The following is a 13494-nucleotide window of genomic DNA, read 5'->3' on the forward strand; positions in this document are numbered from 1 at the left end:
AACGAGCCGGGGGAGTAGCGATACGGGGGAGTAACGAGCCGGGGGAGTAACGATACGGGGGAGTAACGAGATGCTCCCACATAAAAAGACACACTGCTAAGAATGCTCCATTTGTGTTTTGAATGTTTTAAGACAAAAGCATATGGTTGAACTATTCTTTAACTGAGGATTCGATGTATAAGCCATGCCAATTGGGTTGATGTGTGCAAATATGCATTCAGTTAATGGATTCAAAAAGAGCATATCATATTGGTTTCCAACGTTAAAACCCTAAATGGACAAATATTTGGTCAATCACCGATAAGGAAAAGGTCAGTCCAGGGACACTGGCATAATGTTAAGATTACACATAAATGGCTGTTTGGATACTTACCATCTTTCTCATGGACCTTACTGCAAAAACAAAGTAGGTAATTGTTAAATAGCACACACAAAATGTTTGGGTTATTTTCTTATGTCAAACACCAGATCGAGGTGTGAACTCTGGGCTAATGCAACCACGCATTATGAATCCATGAAACCATGTGAAACAAGTTACTTTTTAAATGACAAAGCGTATTTAAAGGTTAATCGCTCACAGGTCATTCAGCTTCTTCGTTTTAGTAATAACAAGCATGATGTGAAGAATAGAGTAAATGGGAAAGTATTTCAAGGGGGAGAGAGAGAGAGAGAGAGAGAGAGAATTGAATTGAATTGAATTGAACTTTATTTAACAAGGATTAAGATTTAAGGCTGCGCCTTTTCTTACAATCTGTCATTGGGACGCATAGACACACAGTGATACAATTTAAAACAATTAAAATAAAAAATAAAAAAGTTAACAACAAAAGGAGGTCGTAAAACTTAAACTCGTGATGATAAAGATGACGATGATGATGATAATAATGATGATGATGATGAAGATGATGATGATGATGATGATGATGAAGATGTGTCTCTCAAGAGAGAGAGAGAGAGAGAGAGAGAGAGAGAGAGAGAGAGAGAGAGAGAGAGAGAGAGAGAGAGAGAGAGAGAGTGAACGAATGAGAGCAAGAGAGACACAGAAAGAGGGACACAGAGAAAGAGTGAGTTAAAGAAAGAGAGAGAGAAAGACAAGAGAGAGACAGAACATGAAAGAGAGACAAGGAAAAAGAGATAACTAGATAGACTAACTGATTAATATTCCATGAGGATATAAGGTGCACAATATAATGCCTTACTTAAGAACTTGTGTTTGGACAAATGAAAACAATTTGCTAGAGAGAGAACCTAGAACGAGATGAAAATCCAAATGACTACTTCTCCAGTACTGGTCAAGATTGATGGTCGTTTATAAAACATGATACAACTACAAGAAGTCCTATCTGTATGACATTTGTGTTCACGGTATAAATTCAAAATGATCAGGCTACACACATTTGTGTAGTTGGTACCCAACATGATTTCGTTTTTGGTAAACAGAATTAACCAGCACCATTCAGGCAAACTATGGACTAACGTTGACATCCTTATTGTGTGCAGGACATTCCAAACTGTGCGTCTCTGCGTCCTATGGGCACTAGAAGTCGGATATTAATCCTGTCATTCATGGATGCTGCTTTTCTGAGAAAACAACTGTTTGATGCAATGATTTATTTTGTTTGTTTGTTTATTTGTTGCTTACAGCCGACTACGCAGAGCCATATCAGGACGAGGAAGGGGGGGATGAAGGGGGCCACTTGTCAAGCGATTTCTGTTTACAAATGCACTAACCCATTACTTGTGTCCCAGCAGGCTTTAGTAAAACTAAATTAATACCTACTGGAAGATTACCAGTTTCCAGTATGTTAAAATAGGCTTAACCTATCTACTGCTGGACTTACATCAGAACACTAACAGATTAAACTATACATGAATCGCGAGACAAGCGGCAAGAGAAGAGATTTTTGGAAAAAATACAGGTGAATGAGCAAGAAGGCAGAAAAAAGAAAAGAATTCATGAAGAAAAAGAGAGCATGACATGAAAGAGGAACCAAAAATCTACCCAACAGCAAACTAGAAAGCTCCTGCGGTTCCAAAAACAGGAGGGGCCTTTAATTTCATAACCGCAGTGCCCCACTGCGGGATAATGATTTATTTATATACACATTCTTCAATTGGCAGGCAAATGACATCAACACATGCTGGTACACATGCATAATTTTAAACCTTCATTTGGCATAATCCTCACTTATGACCAGTTTGTTTGTTTGCTTAACGCCCAGTCCACCACGAAGGGTGATATCAGGGCGGTGCTGCTTTGACATCAGTTTAACGTGCGCCACACACAAGACAGAAGTCGCAGCACTCACGTCACTTCATGTCTCACCCAGTCACATTATTCTGACACCGGACCAACCAGTCTTATGACCAGTACTGAAGACGTAGTCAAATACATTTGACTCGTGGAACAGCACAATTCAAAGTCAGCTTGATTTAGAGACAGCGATCCCGTTTAACTCACCCGATGAAGACACGCCTCACCTGCACAAAGATCGACAACAGTCAAGACATAGATGCCATAGACACAAAATACTTTATCAACAAGAAGGGCAAAGCCCATACGACTCACATGCTTGACCTAGACATGACCTTGACCTTCAGGGTCAAGGTCAAATAACTAAACCTAGCAATGACATCATACACTAAGAACTGCTTTACACATTTTTCCTACCAAAATACGTGTGACCTTGACCCAAGGTCAAGGTCATCCAAGGTCATGCAACACAAAGCTGTTAATTCAAGACATAGGAAGTACAATGGTGCTTATTGGCTCTTTCTAGCATGAGATATGGTCACTTTTAGTGGTTCACTACCTTATTTTGGTCACATTTCATAAGGGTCAAAGTGACCTTGACCTTGATCATATGTGACCAAATGTGTCTCATGATGAAAGCATAACATGTGCCACACATAATTTTTTAAGTTTGAAACTGTTATCTTCCATAGTTCAGGGTCAAGGTCACTTCAAAATATGTATACAATCCAACTTTGAAGAGCTGTGACCTTGACCTTGAAGCAAGGTAAACCAAACTGGTATCAAAAGATGGGGCTTACTTTGCCCTATATATCATATATAGGTGAGGTATTAAATCTCAACAACTTCAGAGAAAATGGGAAAAATGTGAGAAATAGCTGTTTTTTAGACAACATTTATGGCCCCTGCGACCTTGACCTTGAAGCAAGGTCAAGATGCTATGTATGTTTTTTGGGGCCTTATCTTACACCATCTTGCCAAATTTGGTACTGATAGACTGAATAGTGTCCAAGAAATATCCAACGTTAAAGTTTTCCGGACGGACGTTCGGACGGACGTCCGGACGGACGGACGGAGGGACGTTCGGACGGACGTCCGGACGGACGGACGGACGGACGTCCGGATGGACGAACGGACGGACGGACGGGGGGGACGGACGGACGGACGACTCGGGTGAGTTCATAGACTCACTTTTGCTTCGCATGTGAGTCAAAAACTATTATGTTTTTATTTTAGGCAATCAATGAATGCAATTTGCATTATACCTTTGATATGGGCAATGTCCCAATGGGAGGTTATTTCAGTTCCATATAAACATCATAGTCATCATTTTCACGAGTTTTCATTCACAAACACCTGGGAAATAAATCTCATGTTCCCCATGTAACAAATCGAGGTGGTGAATGGGTTTGGGCTTGCAGGCGAAACGTGGATTGTCAAAGTACAAGCCTATCAGGCAGATTGTTTGATGTGTGGAAAATTCGCGGCTTTTGATTCGTGTTGCCAAGGACGACGATTGTAAGCATTCACCCTCAAAGACCCAATCAATGTTGACAATTACCGCGGCGACTCATGGTCAATTTGCAACTTATATCTGTGATCGCAAAATCCACAACGAAAAGTCATAGACACTTAAAAAGAAAAGAAATATGTCCAACACTTACTGAACTCACACGTATGATCGCAGCTCTGTACATTTTCAGACTGGAAGAAAAGCGTCAACAAACTACGTTTGACGTCACATACAAGGTTGACGTGTTATCTCGAGCTACTGTGACGATGCTTTGTGGCCCGGAGTTGGATTCTAAAAATTCGTCTCCCTGTGGGTTATTGTGCATTTTGTTGCACAACCAAAATGATGACAAAAACGATGTTTGGTGGCTTGTCGTCAGACCAGCATTTTGTTGTTGGTCCTCGGGGAGCATATCGCCTTTTGTCTTATATTTATCAACCGCGACCTTCGGCCTTGGTCAATAAAGATGAAACAAAAGACGATATGGTCCCCTTGGACCAACAAAAAAGCTGGTCTGTCAACAAGCCACCAAACATCTTATGATGTTTTAGATTTGAACCCTAAGCTGTCAACACACACACACACACACACACACACACACACACACACACACACACACACACACATACACACACATACACACACACACACACGCACACACATACACACACACACACACAAACACACACACACACACAAATAGGCGAGCGGACATTAACACATTGACGAAATACGATATAAATTGTGCAAACAATTATTTGGTATTCTTATTATCTTTTGGGAATTCCCTGGAACAGAACTCGTGATGCTATCCCTGGGGATAGAATGGAGCGACAGAATCAAGCTGCATAACTATTTTATGTTATTTCCTGCATTGGTGTGACTATGCTGTTAAATAGCTTGAGACTTGTGTTGTGACCCTGCACACTGGATTGTGTGGACAACAGTCGTGTCCTTACTAATCCACTGATTTCATTTCAACTGAAATTACACGGACACCATTTGTCTAGTTAGGCTATGCACGTTGTGGCAATAATTGTTCGCACAATTTTCTTTGACAACATTACGTCGTTTCAATTGATCTTCATAAGCTTGTTTTGCAATACTGTTCACACACATACATCTGAAAACAAATCTGAAACACTTCAAGTAATTAATATTATACTACAAGAAGATTATATTGACTATAGATATAAACGTACCTAACCTGGTTACTGGTGTGTTTTCTTTTTTTTCATTTGAACACTTCACGTACTACACATTTATCTCATGTTCTACCAAAACCCATGCTATTTCATCAGCCATGACCGATGTAAGTTTTTATTATCTAATTATTCGGCACAGCACTTCTACAAACAAAGAGACAAAATTACATCCCTTGGTAAATCAAAAGGTAGCGAACCAAGTCATACTGACATGTCGATCGCCTTGACTGGTTAGTAGTTTTGCTCTTTTCTGTAGATGTGCGGCTTCACTTTTTCCTCTGTAACGTCCACACTCCAGTGCTACACACACAGACAGAAATATCAAATATAACACTCATTGATTGATACTATCCTAGACAGAAACTGCAAAACGTGTCAAATATTCTGCTGGAGTAATATGTTCGAGCTTTCTGACAGTCTCTTAACCCTCGCCCGACCGGGTTATCGACTACACACCGAAGACATCGTAGGGCCGTGCATTCTTCTCAAAGAAGGAAAAATACGCATATCCTTCCGAAGACCCATGCTTTCCAAAGAAGCAAAAACGTGCATCCCCGTCCGTAGACGCCGTGGTCACATTTCCGCGAGAAGCAATTAAATTAAATTATTAATTTAATTATTACCATGCTAAATGCTAAAGGCACACGTGCGAACATATATGGGACGTTTTGAAAAAAATGTCGCAAAAGCTGTCCCCGGACTTTGGCTCTGCACAATCGTTGCGTCTTGGTTTAAACACAATTTTATTCAAAATACATGACATGAAACAATTGGCAAAAATGCAGCTAGGACACGAACTCAAGCAGATGCTTATTTGACGTGACCATAACAATGCTAAGTTACACAAGTTTTCATGATGGTGGACAACACAATTATTAACCAGAAGAACAAAATGTAGGAGGGGGGTATGGGGAACTTAATCAAAACAGGAGGATTTATAGAGAAAAAAAACCCAAATAAAAAATAAAAGAAAAAAGTAAAGAAAAAAAATAAGGTGAGACTATGAATGAAGCGCGTGGGACGAGAACATCGATGCTGAGACATGCAATAAGTAAGTTCAGATAAATGTACATTTTCATGGAGAGGGCAGCATAGTTCGTTACGAATGTATGGAAGAAAACAACCACACTCACACACACAAAAGAGAACAGCAAAACAAAAACAAAAACTTAATGATAATTATTACTTATGTTAAATATGTAATTGATGCAACAACACGGGTTTACGTTCTCCTGCACACAAACATATACAATACCAGTACGTGGGCTAATCCTTCAAGTTAGTCGACCAGATTCAGCAATAAAGGATTGGACCGACTCGAAAATCAATGTATTTATGCGAAATGAATGTTGCTCGCTGCCTCTTAATAATGTTTCCACGTGTCTAAAATTGGCAGGCAGTGAGTTAATTGTGGACATACGAGCATTTTCAAACAACGTGCAGTATAACAAGTAATGTTCAGCTGTTTCGTTCCGGTTACCGCACGCACACTGTGGGTTATCTTTTAAATGGCGTTTGCATAAATCGGAATTAAGGTTACTCATGTTTAAACGCATTCTGCTGTGTTGTATTTCTACCTGTCTTTTTCCAAAATAATAATAAACTGGCACATAATGATGAGGACTTTGTAAATAATGCTTAAATTCGCTAATTGAGTTTGTGGTTTTAACCACATCAGGCAGATCATTCCATAAAATTGTAGTCGAAGGAACGAAGGATGTTCGAATTTTGTTTATTTGTTGCTTAACGTCCAGCCGACTACGCAGAGCCATATCAGGACGAGATGTTCGAAAGATTTCTGTACTGTGAGCTGGTACACATCTTTCAAGTGGTCTTCTTCTGTGATAAGGATTTAAGGATGAAACTAGTGGTGGCAAAAGGTCAACTAAATATTGGGGACATTTACCATGAACCATTTTATGATATAAAATCAATTTATGTTGTCTTCGGCGTTCCTTTAGACTACAAAATCCGCTTTCTTTGTAAATCTTACCATGACTAGTTCTCCGCACACCGCCAATTATAATACGTAAAGCTTCAAGGTGTAGTTTTTCCAGGGTGTTCGACAGGGCTTCGGTACAGTTATCCCATAATACATCAACATAGTCAAAATGTAGCAAAATAAAGGATTTGTACATTATTTCCAAACTTTTTCTGCATAACTTATACTTATAATGCCTTAAACAATTAATCAACAAAGTGGTATTTTTCACAATATTTCTGACTTGAGCGTCCCATTTACAGTCATTTAGCAAAATGCTTGTGTTCCTTTGTGTCTTCCAAAACAATTCCATTGAAAAATAACGGGTCAATTTGGCTTAAGTCACGTTTTATATTCAGCAATTTGGTTTTTGTTTCATTAAATGTGACTTTCCAACGTGCTGCCCAACAACTAATTTTATCGAGGTCTGTATTTAAAATTTCGGCACGTCTTACCGGATCATTCAATGCAAGTGACATGCTAGTATCATCAGCAAACAATTTAATAACAGACTCAATATCATTTACAATATCATTTATATAAATCAAAAACAACAAAGGGCCTAACACAGAACCTTGAGGAACGCCTGCTTGTATACCTTTCAGCTCTGACTTAGCTCCTTTAACGACAACTAATTGAACACGGTTTGCTAAGTAACTACAAAATCATGACAAAAGTCGACCTCGAACACCAATCGATTCCAATTTTACTAATAATCCTTTGTGCCAGACTTTGTCAAAAGCTTTCGACACATCAAAAAATACCGCCTGTGTTGTTAAACCGCTGTCGTAATTTAAACATACATCATTATATATAGAGACAAGTTGACAAATCGTCGAGTCGCCGGGTATAAAACCTGACTGTGTAGGTGTGAGTATGTTGTTGGATTGTAAAAAGAGATATAGGTGGCTATGAATACATCGTTCCAAAACTTTGCCAACGCAACTCAACAAGGAAATCGGACGATAATTATTACAAGTGTCCGCTGAACCTGACTTATAAATAGGCGTAACATTCGCAGTTTTCCAAATTTTAGGATATACTCCTTCCCTCAAACTTCTGTTAAACATATGGGTGAGTGGCTCCAAAATAACATCTATAGCTGCAATGAGAAGTCTGTTGTGGATCAAATCGGGACCAATGGCTTTTCTTTTATCAAGATTTTTAATTACATCTTTTACCTCGTTAACTGACAAAACAATATCACATAATTCGCAATCAAGAAACGGCACTTGAGGAACATCATCATCTGGGTCTTCAACATTGGGATTTTTAATGAAACAGTTATTAAAGGCGTTAGCTTTGTCTTGCCTTGTTCATAAACTTCGCCGTTGTCACAGATAGGCGGAATTTCGTCTTGGATCAAACTAGACTACATTTGGTAGCATTTTGTTCATTGTCCAAGGGGCATCAACTTCGTGTATGAAAAATACACTTTCCTCTGAACATGTTTTGTAGAGAGTGAGTTATGTGACACAGGGGTACCGAAAAACGCTTGTCCCACGGTCGCTAACCGATCTTTCAGATATAAATTGTACAGTTTGTCAGTATCGGACAATCATGAAATTTGGCCACGTTTTAGCCTTTATTAATTGCCTTTAGTTAAAGTTCAAATTTGTATTAAAACATGGTTTTATGGGTGCATAATACAAAAAAAACCCGGTTGTCCCACAAAAAAATGTCCGTACTGTAACGATTGGGGAAAATTAATAACACGACAACATATGGATCGCTAAACTCAGATCTAATCAGATCAAAAGGAAGATAATTATGTTGTCTATGAATTGACTACAAATAAACAATGGCAGACGACATCTAGAACGCAACATGTTGCTGCCTAACAACTAAGGTGAGATGTCCCTCAACATTTTGTCCGTACTGTAACGGTACTTTCGAATTGAAAGAGTCGATTCAAATCCTCAAAATCACACAGTTTGTGGAGATTTTGATCCAGATCAAGAATAACACACGTTTATTTCAAAGCACGACGCTTTGGAAATTGCAAAACCAAAAACACCCAAAATGTCCGTACTGTTACGGTCCGTTCTGTTACGATTCTGGGGCCAGTTTCCACTGAGCACACTGAACACGCAGTTGTATATTTCATGTCTTAAACAGCATATTTCAGTGACATATGTTTGGATTATCCTGACTAAATTTGGTAACACTGTGGGTACTTTAAAAAAAACTGTAATCAGTTTGAGATCTATTTCATTGTCTGCGCGACGATTAAAAACAAGTTTATCCTCTATTTTAAAAGAGAACAGACTTTGCTCTGTCGGAAGTGGTCGTTTTTGTCGAGATTTTAAGCTTATTTCTCTGGTCAGCATCAATTATTTCTCTGGTCAGCATCAATTATTTCTGCGAAAACATCAATTGCAACTAGCCACTGAATAAAATAGTTTATTGACTGTTAGTCTCATTGGTTTTTGGCTCACGTAAGTGTAGCCTATGCGATCGTAACTTTGTCTGTCTGTGCGTGCGTATGTGCGTATGTGCGTGCGTGTGTATGTCTGTGGTAGAAACTTTAACATTTCGTCATTTGAAGACGTCACATTATGACGTAAGAGGGTTAGACGTCACGCAAAGGAATTACTGAAAGTCTCGGTCATTGTTATTTTTTATTTTGAGCGGGCCGAGACTAGTTGGCAGTCGTGTCCCTGTAAGTAGGCTACATGCAGACAGACAGATCTAGATCTAGTGTCTCGCTTTCTTGCACAGTGTCACCTATGCTTACTGTGTGTGTGTGTGTGTGTGTGTGTGTGTGTGTGTGTGTGTGTTTGTGTGTATGTGTGTGTGTGTGTGTGTGTGTGTGTGTGTGTGTGTGTGTGTGTGTGTGTATGTGTGACGGAGTGATTGAGTTTTGTGTTACTGTTTGTCGATTTCTTACGTGAGCCTTGAAGGCTTCGCCTCTTGTTTTCTGAATCTCACTGTGTTATGACATGATAGTGAATGAGCGTTCCCGCTCACCACGGAACTAAGAATAGCTTCGTGACGTTGTTATTGCTTCAAATATAAAAGCCTCTTTGACAGCAGAAGACACGTATTTGCCTGTCTTTTAATTGCCTGCAGGCTTTCAATTGTCGTTTCAGAATGCTTCTTCTCCGTTCATCCGGAAGATGACGATTTGTATTTGTCGTAAGAATGCGTCCCATGTTTCTAGAGAGACAAGTTCAAGGGCGCGCAATATCTCTCTAACGAGTCAGGGAAACAATGCTTAAAGAAAAGAAATGCGTATTTGACAATTTACATCCAACTAAATATACATACATGCAGCCACAGAAATGGAGACAGTGTCAAGTAATACGCAGAATATACACTAATTGCAGACATAGTGTAATTTCCACGCATACGACATTTTTGTGTGCAATGTGTGAACAGTAGCTCTCGCATTTTGAAGATAAGTTTCGTAATACTCGTCATTAAGGTGACTTACTACAGTTTTGAACTTATAAGTGAATGCAGATTCCAGACCTAAATTTAAAGTAACGATTTTAGAAACTTCATTTTTCGAAAAAAGTTGGACCGATTTTGCAACATTTCTTGAAAACGTCCCATATCTTCCTTCACGTGTAAACCACGTCATAAAACCTGTCCTTGTTTTCAAATGAAATAAGGTTTCCTTCATCTGTTTTGCAAAATAACTGTGACAAAAAGTCCACTCTGCTCTTCAAGTGAGTAGGCTGTTGTTTGTTATGTGCGTCTAAGTGGAATGCTGCTCTCTTTCCATGTACATTCTGGTCAGGTAATCATTCGGTTTACAGGAAGATTTACACAAGAGAGAAGGTATCCTCTAAATCTAAATAAAGTGATTGTCTAATCATCTAGAATTTGAATCTCTCAACATTTCAATAACAATGCAATGAATGAAAATTCGAACTAAATCCTTGATGCACGAAGTCGAACAAGCTCTGACCTTGCAATATGACAACCATTAATTAGGTATGTTTGGAAGTCATCCATACCTAACAATTTGTAAAGTTGCAAATCATATTTTTAATGATAATGTTCCACGTTGATAACAAGAACTTGACCCGACTATATGACCTTGACATATAAAGTTCCAGTATGCTATCACATATATATACACACAGAGTAAAGGATGATCTCCCTTGCTCATGACGTAATTTCTCTGCATTCTCGCTCTTGACGTCATTCTATATATATATATTCTCAAAGCCAGGACATTTGCGAAATCCCTGAAAATGTCAGTAAATTTGTAAATTTCCTGTTTCACTCAGGGATTTCACAAATGTCCTAATAATTGTAGGAAATTTGCAAATTTGTGTGTGTGTGTGTGTGTGTGTGTGTGTGTGTGTGTGTATATGTGTGTGTGTGTGTGTATGTGTGTGTGTGTGTGTGTATGTGTGTGTGTGTGTGTGTGTGTGTGTGTGTGTGTGTGTGTGTGTGTGTGTGTGTGTGTGTGTGTGTGTGTGTGTTGAGATAGCAAGTTTACCTGGATCAGCAGAATCATCCATAATCTTGATGTCCATCCTGTAACGGGTATGCTTTCTCTTGCCGGTCAAGTGAAGCAGGTCTCTGATCAGACACAAAGGAAAGGTCAATATCAAGCATGTATATCCATGGCATGAATCCCTGGTTATGAAAAAAGAGGGGCAATTATGCTTATTCATACATTTCACAACCTAACTTACTTTTTCGTGTTCTCATAGCTGAGACCAGAATGAGTCCGTGCACAAAGGATAACATCATGTGAAAAGGCCCATCGCCTTGCTGCTTCAAGCACAGTCATCTCAACGGTCTGGTACTTGTCCGCACGACAGGTCAGCGTGTATGTAGCATCCCCAGTGCTGCCCAGAACTTCTGTTAGCAGTGAAAGAGCTCGACGCCATTTGGGATTCAACTTTTGCAACCAGACCTGAAAAAGTTAAGTCTAGATTACGAACGAGTAATAGATTTCCTCAGTCAGGTATAAATATATTAAATGCTTTTTATTTCAAGTTTCCATGACCCCATTATCGGCACTTACATACATTTGAATCAATGATGTACTATGACAAACAGCACAGCAAATGGTCACATGACTCACCTTTGTCATACATAGGCCTACTATGAATCAGAATCAAACTAACTGTTCGTCTAACTCCACAATTGTTAAAGGAAATAACAATTTCAGACTTGTGAGAACTAGGAATCCTCATCTCTGGATTAACTGAGCTGAATCTTATATCAACAGGATACAGATTTAGATAAAGCAGTGTCATCCAATCTAAACTTCGCCAACACATTATTGCAACACATGTCGCACCCAAATAAAAGAATTATTCCCCTGTCATTTTACATTCAAATTTGATATATATGCCAGTTGGCCGTGTACTTGACTATCGGGATCACCTTTCGGATTCAAGATTTCTTTTTCGGAGATCACGTATAAGGGTACCCTCAAAATCGACTGGACAAAAACGGAAGGGCCCACTTAAAAATCGAAGAAAAATCACAATTGGCAAAACTTTGCAACTTTTACATGCGAGTAGAAAGCCATAGCAATGTTCTACCCCGAACAGGTTGTTTTGTTTAGCTATAGCTTGCGTTTTGTGTGTGCTATGAAATTCCTACTAAAGCAGGTGTTGATCGCATGAACTTTTTTCGTCAATTGTGTGGGGTATCATAAGAACAAGCGCTGTATTTCAGCAATGACTTGGTGTATTGCTTTGAAAATTTCAGAATATTTTTTAAACATACTGGACGTACTTTCATTCAAATGTTGGATTGTTACACGTATTTGTTCCGATGTTATGTAATGTTTCGAACAAAAGTTTTAAACTCGTCATAATGTGTTAAACAGATTATTGACTTTGCATGTCCTTAGACAAATGATAGATAGAAACCAGAAGCTTTCTGATGGAACCGTCTACACAGTGGTATCTTTTTCTACGAAATCTGTCCATGGATCCCCGAGCTTTCTTCATCTTTGTCGTTTGGCTGTCAGCCATCACAGTGCAGTGTTCCGTAGGCCTGTTCAGCGACCTGCTTGGCCAGTTAGTCAGCAGTTGTAATGACAGTGCGCTTTACGTCAACAGTGGCGTAGGCCTACGTGTGCCAGGTGTGCCATCCAGTTGTTCTGTGCGTCGGTGCTACACAAGAGAACAGCTGCTGAAATTGGACTTGAATACAGGCAGTCCTCCTGTGACCCCCTCTCCCTCTCTTGGATTACCTCTGACCTCCGCTGATCATCCTCTGGCCTCCACTCTTGGATTACCTTGCTCTACGGTGCCCTTCGCACATGGATTACCTGGTCCTCTGTCGCTGCCATCGTCGATGTCTTCTGCTTCCAGCTGTGCCGCTAGCGATGGGTCATCGCTGTGTTGTCGCCTTAATGACAACGGTATCCACTGCCGCCAGCTGCCGTGCCTACGCAACCGCCCAAAGAAGGCACACAGGGGGCATCGCCGCAGACCGCGACTGAGGAGTGGGGCAGTGCTTCCAGACGTACCAGATCGTAAGCCACGAACACAGGCCACACCCCCCACCTCCTCCTCCACACCTCTCCACATCGCACTCTTCAACGCTCAATCAGTCT

The 13494-nt window shown here is 39.8% G+C and overlaps 1 protein-coding gene across 1 annotated transcript in view; it reads right to left on the reverse strand.

Annotated features, from left to right (window-relative positions):
• Nucleotides 1–13494, reverse strand: part of LOC138950072 (uncharacterized) — a 97202-nt gene that overhangs the window by 78265 nt on the left and 5443 nt on the right. Inside the window, exons 2-6 of the mRNA XM_070321851.1 lie at nt 11609–11832; nt 11410–11492; nt 5184–5272; nt 2462–2481; nt 374–393 (exon numbers count right to left, since the gene is read on the reverse strand). Coding sequence (XP_070177952.1) covers nt 374–393; nt 2462–2481; nt 5184–5272; nt 11410–11492; nt 11609–11832 — 436 coding nt within the window. The remainder of the gene's footprint in view (nt 1–373; nt 394–2461; nt 2482–5183; nt 5273–11409; nt 11493–11608; nt 11833–13494) is intronic.

The sequence above is a fragment of the Littorina saxatilis genome, linkage group LG16 (genome assembly GCF_037325665.1).
Source record: "Littorina saxatilis isolate snail1 linkage group LG16, US_GU_Lsax_2.0, whole genome shotgun sequence".
NCBI classification, from domain to species: Eukaryota; Metazoa; Mollusca; class Gastropoda; order Littorinimorpha; family Littorinidae; genus Littorina; species Littorina saxatilis.